A 10,631-nucleotide genomic window follows, 5' to 3' on the forward strand; every position below is an offset into this window, starting at 1 on the left:
AAGCCGTCTCTCCCACACGAAGTTCCTTTAGGAAACAATTTAATACAACCAATGACATTGTCAATGTATACTATAAGGGAAGGCTCAGAATAAATGGTGCTCGACATGGATGCTTAGCCTCTAAAGCTTTGGTAGTGTCACTATCATGTGAAGCAACACTCAAGGAGAACAACACTTTCACTGTTGCTGTAAAATGTCCATCAGCAACCTTACGGAGACACTGTCTGACGTTGGTGTTGCCCTTAGTTCTACCATCTTGAAAGTGTTCAGCTTTTTGGCCCGATGAGCCAAGACCTACATTGTCAGACATATTTTCAACTAATGTGACAATACTGTCCTCTTTACCCCATGTAGCTAAAGAATTCAATATGCAATGATTTTGTTCCCAGACCTACGTTCTTGTCTGTTATTAGGCATGAACACTTGCAAAGTACATCAGGGAAGAAGCAATAGCCTAACCCATGATTCCACATACTCAGGGTGAGCGGCCACCTTATTAAGAGTTGTTTGCAACACTTGATAGAAAGCCACACAACAACTATGAGGGATACTTTTGATGGTCGTGATAGGCGCCTTGAAAACACGATCAAGCAGTTCAGCATCTAAAGCCATCCCTCCAAGTGCTACGGTTTCATTCCCTATGGAAGCTGTCTAAAGTATCCCTTTTCTATAAAGCATCCAAAGCCATCCCTCCAATTGCTATGGTTTCATGCCCTATGGAAGTTGTCTAAAGCAGCTCAACTTGATTGCTTTCAGTCGGTTATTTTTCTGTAAATATCTGCAAGTCATTTACAAATACTAGATTAGCATTTAAGTACCAATTAGTTGAGTGTTATATGAAAAGTATAAGTTCTATCTAGTAGATACCTGAAGTACTAGTCTCTTCCAAACTTTCTTTCTAGGTAAGAGGAACAGTTCCTCTTCTAATGTCCAGTTTCTCCACAAAAGAAACAACATCCATCTATGTGGGCCTTATTGGATTTCTTGGGCTTAAAAGTGTTTATTCCATAAAACATTGGCCTTTTTGATCATATAAAGTGACCATTTTAGTCTTGCACTATTCTAATGTTTGAACAAAATATCACTGTATTTATTGGAATATTGTTTAACATGTTATATCATATATATATATATATATATATATATATATATATATATATATATATATATATATATATATATATATATATATATATCAAGACTTCTTGGAAATCAGGAATAACTATTCCAAGTTTAATGTTATAATCATCTTTAGCATCACAGTGATGCCTTTACTAGGTGTCATGTTCAGGTTTATTGCTCAAACCAAGTTGTTTAAGACTGACCTTTAAGTGTATACAATTCCACATCTCTCACGAGATTGTCTCTCAAGACATCAACCCATTCATTGAAGTTGTATCTATTAAATGTTATTATTTCATTAAGCCATTAAAGAAAATGACAATTCATGGTAATGAGAATGGATTATTTTTCTACAAAATTTTAACAAAATTCATTTAGTATTTTTAATATGTAATCTTTAATAATTAATACCATTTTAGTTTCCAAAAACATTAATTATCAAAGTCTAGGATTCAAGTTGCAAAATAAATGAATGGTTAGGTATCCTTTATCTCATGCATTTGAGTTCAACCTGATAGATATCGCTTATCAATTATATCTTACTATATAAATCCCAGACTTATGGGATCGCTAATAACAAATTTAATTAGACATGTTTGATCCCATCTATGCCTCGAAACTCTCTTTCTTAGGTATCCTTTATCACAAAAGATTGCCAATCAAATCATCTAATTTAAAAAACATGTGTAATCATCCTATAACTTGGTTATAGATATAGCAAAGACACCTCGGCGATCAAAAGATAACACTAAGCGGTTACGTGTCATTTATCCTACTAGTGCATACAAGAGATGTGCGGGTGTTCTTCAAAATGGAATTCATAGATTTGAGGTTTGTAAAGGGTCTTTTATATGTTTTATAATTCTAGTTTTAAAAACATATGGTGTCATGGTTATTACATGCATGTAATAAGCCATGGTACAAATTTTCAAAAGAAAAACATTTTTAAAAGTTCAAATATAACATTCGGTTTTATATTTTGACGAGGTTCATTTTTAACGATAATATCCAATATTAAGTTTGAGTTTGATCCATATAGAACCTTATTTATTACTTAATAAAACTTCATTTTATTATTAATATGATGGAGTTTGAGTAAGTTATAAAATCACCATTTTAGACTTATAATTTTACAATTTCAAAATTTGATGTTATTAACATTTTAATAAAACTGGTTTTTATTTTAAAGTTATAACTTGTTACATCTTATGTTCTCATTTTCTAAATTGAAAACCAAACTCCATGTGATGTTTATTTTGTCCAAAAAATAGTTTGAGTTTGTGAAAAGCCAAATTATCAACCACACAAATATTTACTTGAAAAATGAAAAATAAACAACACAAGAATGCATTTAACATAAACAAACATTGATCTAGTTAACACTTTTGTGAGCCAACACAAAAGTGTTAAGTCATTCCTAAGGGATAAAGGGACCAAATATAACAACTTGTTCTTCATGTGATCTTCAAGCTCTCACTTGCAATGACAACCAAATTTGTTGCAATTTTATAAAGATTTTATAAAAGTTATGAACTTTTATAAAATGTTCATAAAACCGTGGGTCTCCATGGTTCTTCAAGAAATGACCTCCATCTTCATCTTGTTACATATTTTATAAAATAAATCTAGTCTAAAACTAATCTATTACATAAAATAACAAGAATAAAAAGTAGCTATTATTATTAGATATTTTATGAATAAAATAATATCACAAACCATTTTTAACCAAATCACACAAACAACAACACAAATGGTCCAATGCTTGTTTATGCACTATAAAAATACATATAAAAATAAAACAACCTTTGTTTTTATAAGACAACTTTAAGTGACAAAAAATACATGTAAGTTTTTGTCATATAAAATAACAAGTAAGAAGTTGTCAAAGAAAATATTATGAACTTATTTTTATGCAAAAACAAGTTATCCATATTCTCCAAAAACTAAGATTTCCAAAAATCATAAATTCTAACCAAACTTGTAATGTGTCTCTGATACTAATTGTTGGGTTTTTATTCAAAAATAGTTTCAAAAAACACAAGATATTGGAATGGAAGACTTTGATTTTGAACAACATAAAACAAGTTTATAACCAATCATGGATCTTCTTGCAAAGTTTGGAATTAAAACAAGCACAAAAGAAGAAGAAGAAGAAGAGTTTAACAACCTTTGTAGACTTTGGATCCTCTAAGGGAGGCTTGGAAGTTGATGGAGAATGGATGAACCTTTGAGACACCAACAATAACTCGACTTAATTTAAGATGATGGTATTGTAAAACTCTTAAGCTTTAAGTTTATAACCAATGTATGAACTTAAAGAGAGAAACATGCAGGTGTTCTTTCAAGTGTAAAAGCAAAAACATGAGAGAATGAGTATGCCAAGCATACTCATGGTTTTGGCATGTAAAAAGATCAAAAATAAAAGTCTTTCATGCACTCTCTTAAATTTAAAACAATATACATGAGTCCTTAACCAATTAAGCACACATGTCAAAAAAAGAACTTATCCTCTATGTCTTTAAGAAATAGCCATGTTTTTTATTAAACAAATCAAAAGGTCATGTTTCTTTTATTCTTTCTTATAAATAAAGAAGATAAAAGTTTATAAATTTTGTAAACTTCTTTTATAAAATATAAAGTTTGGCTTTTGGCTAAAAGACAAAAGTCTTTCTAGTCCAAAATAATGTACATGACTTAATAAATCATAACATATGATATATTATGTTACTTGCTAATAAAAAATTATTATTTCCAAGAATTAAATAATTTTCAATTAATTATAAGATTTTATTGAATATTTATTAAAATCAGTTTCTAATAAATAATAAATTATATCAAGTTATTATTAGTGTGACCCATTAGTATCATATGTTAATTAGCAATATCATTTTAATATGATTCTTGAGCATACAAGATCTTTCAAAGATGATTGTGTAGCTTAATGGATTAAGGGATTAATCTATTAAGTTTTCCAAGATCAATTTATACGACGTGGCTATATGTTCACCACTTCGTGACATATGAAGTTCTCGTAACCGTTTTGTCCTGAGATTGCCACGTCGTGGCAAATGATGGGTCACGACATAGTGGCCAACAAAGTTGTCTTTTGGGGTGTTGACTTTCACCGTTGATCATTTACTTTTTGAACAATTTGACTTTTGGTCAAACCTTGGTAGAATTGAGTGTTTATCTAAGATCTAGTCTCGGTTTCACATTAGGTAGCTTGTGTTAGTTGTTCTGATTGTCGAGGTTTGTTGTTAAGCTTCTGCTAGATAGCTCAGGTGAGTTTTCTCACTATACTTTTTACTACAATATGTTTCCTTGTGTGTAGAGTGTTGGTATGTTTTAGTGATCTGTTTGATTGATATATCTGTTATGATTACTTGTATTGCTCACTATTATCTATTTATTTGTTTATGTGCATATGTCTATATATTGTGGTTAGTGGGGTTGAGGCGGTCCTACTTTGTGTTGTAGGTCAAGACACTCGGGCAGTCCAGTGTACTGTAGGCCTTGCGAGGTGGTCCAGTCAGACTGTAGGCCCAAGGGATCAATCTAGCTATTGTAGGCCTTGCTAGGTGTGCCAGTAGACTATAGGCTCGGTAGAACAGTCCAGGCATCCTGTTAGCCTTACGAGGCAGTCCAGGCAAACTGTAGGCTCATGTGTGCATGCATTGTATGTGTATTGTTGTATGAGGTATTTTGGGAGAACTCACTAAGCTTTGGCTTATAGTTGTGGATTCAAATGTTTTTCAGATACTTTTCAGATTTTGAAGGCGGGACTGTACACACGCACATCAATGATTTTATGTTTCGAGATTCCGCAATGTTTTCCTTATAACTCTAATTTTGAATTATGATTTATGAACAAATGGTTTGACTGTTAATGTAACTTTATAAAATGGGTGTTTATTCTATTCCAAAAATGAAAAATTTTACTATGGTTTTGGGATGTTACACATGTAACATAAACACATAACATATATTAGCATATTACATACCCTTGGTAATTAGTCCTCTCTAATTACCCTGCAATTAACCAATTCTTTAATAAGTCCTTCGCTAGTCAATTATACAAATCTTGGTAACTGGCCTTTCCCAGTTACCCTAACCAAACATAACTCCTAATAGTATCATACAAACAACAGGCAAGACCCTACCGGTCTAGCATACCATGACACCAAGTGTCCTAAACTACACATGCATAACAAGGAGTTATCCTAGTAAACTAGATATCGTACTCTAACAATACCTCTGTTCTACCATGCAAAGGATATACAGTGGGATACGTGGCATAGTGAGAAACTCACCTGAACCGAAGAATCGGAGAAGCACAACAACACTCTCATTCCTTGCACTGACCAATCCCACAAACCGACTAAAACCAAATAAAGATCAATCCTCAATTAAGAACTCAATTCCTTCAAGTTTAACTTAAGGTCAAACTGGTAAAAAGTCAATGTTCAATGGTCAACAAAATTCAACGGTCAACCAAGGTTAACAGCCACCTCTTAGTTGTGCAGAGTCGCGAGGCTGAACCCCACCATGACCTGGTGACCTCTTGTCCACGTAGTGGTTATTGCTAAAAGTCATTCTCATTAAGAGTTTAATCCTTACAGATCAAGGCTCAAACTTCCAGATATGATTCTTCTTAGTAATTTAATAGATAAAGTTTCCAACTTTATCCATTAGGACCTTACCACAAGTCAAGATCTTAAACCCTAAGTCAATAAGTCCTTAATATGACCAAAACATGTGCATTGAACAAAGGGGACCATGAGTTAACACTTTTTCCATCATATAAGGCCAAAAGATGGTCACCAAACAAGCCTAAGGTTCTAGAGTTTCCTAAAACTCCAAGAACATTCCTTTAAAGTACTTCAAGGCATGAAATAAGAGAATAGAATGATAAACGCGGAGGCTTTATACCTTCCCAAGTTCCATAAGATGCACGAGATGCAATATCTAAAGTAGATACACTCTTCCAATTAGCAATCACACATTTTTCTTCTTCTCAAGGTGCAATCCAAGGCTTCAAACGTCAAGAACTCCAAGAACACATCAAGAACGCTCAAATGAGGCTAGGGTTTTCGAGATAGAAAGGTGGATGCTGAAGAGAATGACCTAACCCTAAAGTTAAGGTCATTAAATATGAAGGAAACCCTAAAAATTGTAGGCTTGACCTGCATCAGTCGTTATGTCGTGGTGTCCATCAGGACACGTGTCACTTTAGTCTCATTCCACGTCGTTGTCATCAACCAACCACATGGTGGCATATGTTTTTTTTCTTTCCAAAAACCACATCTTTGTCCTCCTTAAATCTTTTTAATTAGTCCGATCTCAAAAAAGGATGTGATAGTAGTTACTAAAATTTTAATACTTTATAAGTTCCACATTCCTAAAAGAATTCCCAACTAGTTCAATCGTGTGGATTAAACCCATGCCTATAAAAAATAAATCAAGTGAGTTAACGAACTATCATGAAAAAATTTCTATCAGTTTTCTCATGTACTATACCTGCTGCATTAAGTACATACATAAGTAGCAAGACCGACATGCTACAACGAACACAACCATTTACGTAAAAGCGATGCATGTGAACAGTGAACTCTTCACCATATCCCCGTTTCAAATTAATCCCTTTGTCCTTCATGCTACAAAATTTAGTAATTAGTATCAAGCATTAACATTTGTACTTCACGTATTAAGTCTTGTAATTGACACGTGTCGAGATAGAAGTATGATGAATGATTTATTTTATCCAAGAATGTTCAAATGATAGCCATGATACAATCCTTAGCCTGACAACCCTCATGGAATCTGTGGCCAACGTAACACTCCCGTGAATGATTTGGGTCGCATTTGCCTACTTTGGAGCTACTCACATTTCCAACCAATATACCAACAAAATAATATGATTATTAAAGTGGCTAGCTTCAACCCATGCTACCAAAATAGTGAAACTCCAAAAATTAAAAGGTTGTTAATGATTAAATAGATAAGATTAAAAGTTCAACATGCTACGAAAATAGTGAAACTCCAAAAATAAAAAGGTTGTTAATGATCAAATAGATAAGATTAAAAGATTGATTAACGAAAGAATAAGTCAAATAGTTTGAAAACCACTTGAAAAATATGCAAGTGCTTTAAAGACCTTATTTTATTGAGAAAATAATCATAATAGCCAAAATTTCAAGGTTTTTCTACAAAATGGCAAAAAAATGAAAAAAAATTCACGTATGAAATCATTTTTATTTTCCAGTTTCAAATATTCATAACTTTTTCATATTTTATAGAAATTTTTTGAGCTAAAATGTTTTTTATTATGCTCTTTCTAACAACTTTCTATGGACATATTACATTTTAAATTTGGATGTTGCAAAATCATATTTTATTAACTTCAAAGTAGACTATTTGGTGAAAAAAATATTAAAAAAACAAACAAGCAAACAAAGTTAACTTTTAATCATTCATAAATTTTGCATACAAACTTCCTTTGGATTGATTTTTTTTTATTGTGTTCTTTGTAACAAAGGATATTCATAAACATATTACACTCCTAATTTGGATGTAAGGAAAGTCAAATTTTTGTAACTCCAAACTAGGTTATTCGATGAAAAAATATGAAGATTTGTTTTATAAATTTCGAATATAGACTTCATAACAATCACCGGGCCATCTCGATCAATCACAATAGTGAACTGAAAAAATCTCAAAAAAAAATGGAGGAACCTAGATTTTAATAGATGGTGTCTGCGAAATTGTGGCCATTATAGTTAATTTTATCTGATTTTTGCTTATTTTGTAGAAAAAAAACTTAGGAAATTTGGTTATTATGTTTTATTTTGTTTGTTGTAATATAAAAAAAAATGTTAAATGACAGTTAATACTATGTCGTCTAAATTTCATTCAGTTTGATCTTTTGTCGACGAATATGTTTTTACCAAAAAAATATCACTAAATGTTTCGAGACATAAATGTCAACTCAAGAGACTGAAAAACTTAAATTAAATCCAATAATTCAAAAGAACAGTAGTAGAATCTGGAAGTTAGTAACTTAGTATCAAATAAAGATAAATTATAATATCTTATTATTTGGGTAAATTATAATACAAAAATTATAATTAAGCAGAAATTAAAAAAAAAAATGAGAAATTAAATATTCTCCTACTTTTTGTTCCTATATATCCTCCTACACCATAAAATGGTGACATGTGTAATAATTAATGCTCATTTAATGAGATTTAATGATATTTTAGGATATTAATATAACACATATCATCATTTAAATGGGTAGAAGGATTGATAGGATAGAAAGATATTATTATCAATAAAAAAAAATATTAAATAGAAATAAACCGAAAATAATCAAAATTTGTTATCATTAAATAAAAAAGTCTAAATTTCGGAACAAATTTAAAGATCGTGAGTTCCAATATTAATTTATGTCAAAACTGTTTCTTTTGCGGTTACGATGTTTTTTTTACAATAGCTGAATAGCTCATTCACTGCTAGTTTGGTTTGGAGTTATACTGGTTTTTGCATGATTGACATAATGAATCCAAACCCTCGTGAATAATTCCCCTATAAAAACAACTGCTTCTTCACCAGTAGAACTTACACAATTTCCAGAATGTCTTCATGGGTTTCATTCATGGTGGTGCTCCTTTGTTTCTCCATTAATGGCGTCGCGGATGCCAGACACCGGAAACAGCTGCACTCTCCAGCCATTGTCGTCGGAACTGTCTATTGTGACACTTGCTTCCGTCAAAAAGTATCCAAATCCACCCATTTCATTTCAGGTTCTTGTCGTTCATCTTGTGATATGTACGTATATTGGTTTATCTAGGGGGTTTTTTTTGTTAATGGGTGTTGTATTGTTTGTTTAGGTGCGAAGGTGGCGGTGGAATGCGGCGGCGATGGTGGGAAGCAGAGTTTCCGGGTAGAAGTGAAGACGAACGAGAAGGGTGAGTTTGAAGCTAAACTGCCGGTTTCAGTTGGTAGAAGTGTGGAGAAAATCAAAGGGTGTTCAGTTAGATTGATTAGCAGCGGCCAGCCGTACTGTGCGGTGGCTGCCACCGCCACATCGTCGGAGATTCGTTTTAAGTCGAAGAAGGCGGGGACTCATGTTTTCTCAGCTGGGTTTTTCACTTTTAAGCCCGAATTGTGTAACCAGAAAGATACTATCGGAAAAGGTTTTCCACCGGCGCTTCCTGATATTCCTGCGCCGTTCTTGCCGCCGATCGGTGGAGGTATTTTACCTCCTCTTCCGGTCCCGGATGTACCCATGCCACCTCTAATTCCCCCGCTCCCACAGCTCCCTGGTATTCCACTTCCACCTGTTACCCGCCAAAAATCATCGGAATCCGATAGATTGGCCGATCAAAAAAGTTTTGGTTTCCCGTTTCCACCGCCACTGTTCCCACCGCTGCCGTTTGTGCCATCGCCGCCGTCATTGATTCCTCCCGTCATTCCAACACCACCACCGTCACTGTTCCCTCCCCTCGTTCCATCAACACCACCATCATTGTTTCCTCCCCTCGTTCCATCACCACCATCATCGATGTTTCCACCATTGCCCTTTCCACCTGTACCAGGTTTGATTCCATCACCGCCGCCGCCACCACCGCCGGCGTTCCCAATTCCTCTGCCTCCACTACCTCCGCTACCTCCGCTACCTCCAGTACCTCCGGTACCAGGAGTCCCACCGGCGAAAACCTCCCCTTGATTAAACTCGTATATATTTAATATTATTACTGCATAACCTTTTGAAGTAACCTTTCCATACATACGCGCGTATTACAATTATGGGTATTGTAATTGTAGCATGAATAAATCGTACATGGTAAAATGGTTGGGATTCCTATAAATAGTTTAAAATTTTTGAGATCCAATTATGCGTTCTGAGTATTGTTTAATAGATAGCATTCTATGAGTTTCTAATAGAAGTTTTATCCTTTTTATGGAAATGCTGGATTATTTGATATGTAAATAATATTTCCTTTGTGTTCGTCCTTATAAATAAGGGTCGTTTTATAGTTGTTGACTGATTTAGAATTTCTGACTGAATCCACGTCCGATTGAAACCATATTGTTTATGATAAAAAAATAACCATATTATCATTATATTGTCTCTTGTGCTAAGAGTAATTCTAAAGTTTGGCATAACAAAAAATTTATATGAGAAGTGTGATTGGAAATCTATTACATCGAACTTTTAATACTTTTATTCTTTATAAACACAGAAAAATAACAATATACAAAACTGAACCCTTTTTTTTCATTCTATTACAACATCGAAATTTTTTTACTTTCTTTACAACATTTCATGTCATCTTTAGCCCATATGCACCTTCATCAAAAGTATAGTATTTTGGCATAGCATGATAAGGAACATCTTCAGCTGAAAACAAAGCACAAGGAATCATGTGACTACTTGATAGATTTTAGCATATGATCACGTGATTCTTATGCAAATGCTTGTAAGAATCTACTGTTACCAACAAAAA

At 33.4% G+C, this 10,631-nt stretch overlaps 1 protein-coding gene across 1 annotated transcript; it reads left to right on the forward strand.

The window, feature by feature from the left end:
* The first annotated feature begins 8,727 nt into the window (after nucleotides 1–8,727).
* On the forward strand, nucleotides 8,728–10,091 carry LOC145097729 (uncharacterized). The gene is made up of 2 exons (XM_079035364.1): nucleotides 8,728–8,924; nucleotides 9,012–10,091. The coding sequence occupies exons 1-2, from the start codon at nucleotides 8,756–8,758 to the stop codon at nucleotides 9,848–9,850; spliced, it is 1,008 nt and encodes a 335-aa protein (XP_078891490.1). The 5' UTR covers nucleotides 8,728–8,755; the 3' UTR covers nucleotides 9,851–10,091.
* The last annotated feature ends 540 nt before the right edge of the window (nucleotides 10,092–10,631 follow it).

The sequence above is a fragment of the Lactuca serriola genome, chromosome 4 (assembly GCF_051521515.1).
Source record: "Lactuca serriola cultivar US96UC23 chromosome 4, Lser_US96UC23_V15, whole genome shotgun sequence".
Lineage (NCBI taxonomy): Eukaryota > Viridiplantae > Streptophyta > Magnoliopsida > Asterales > Asteraceae > Lactuca > Lactuca serriola.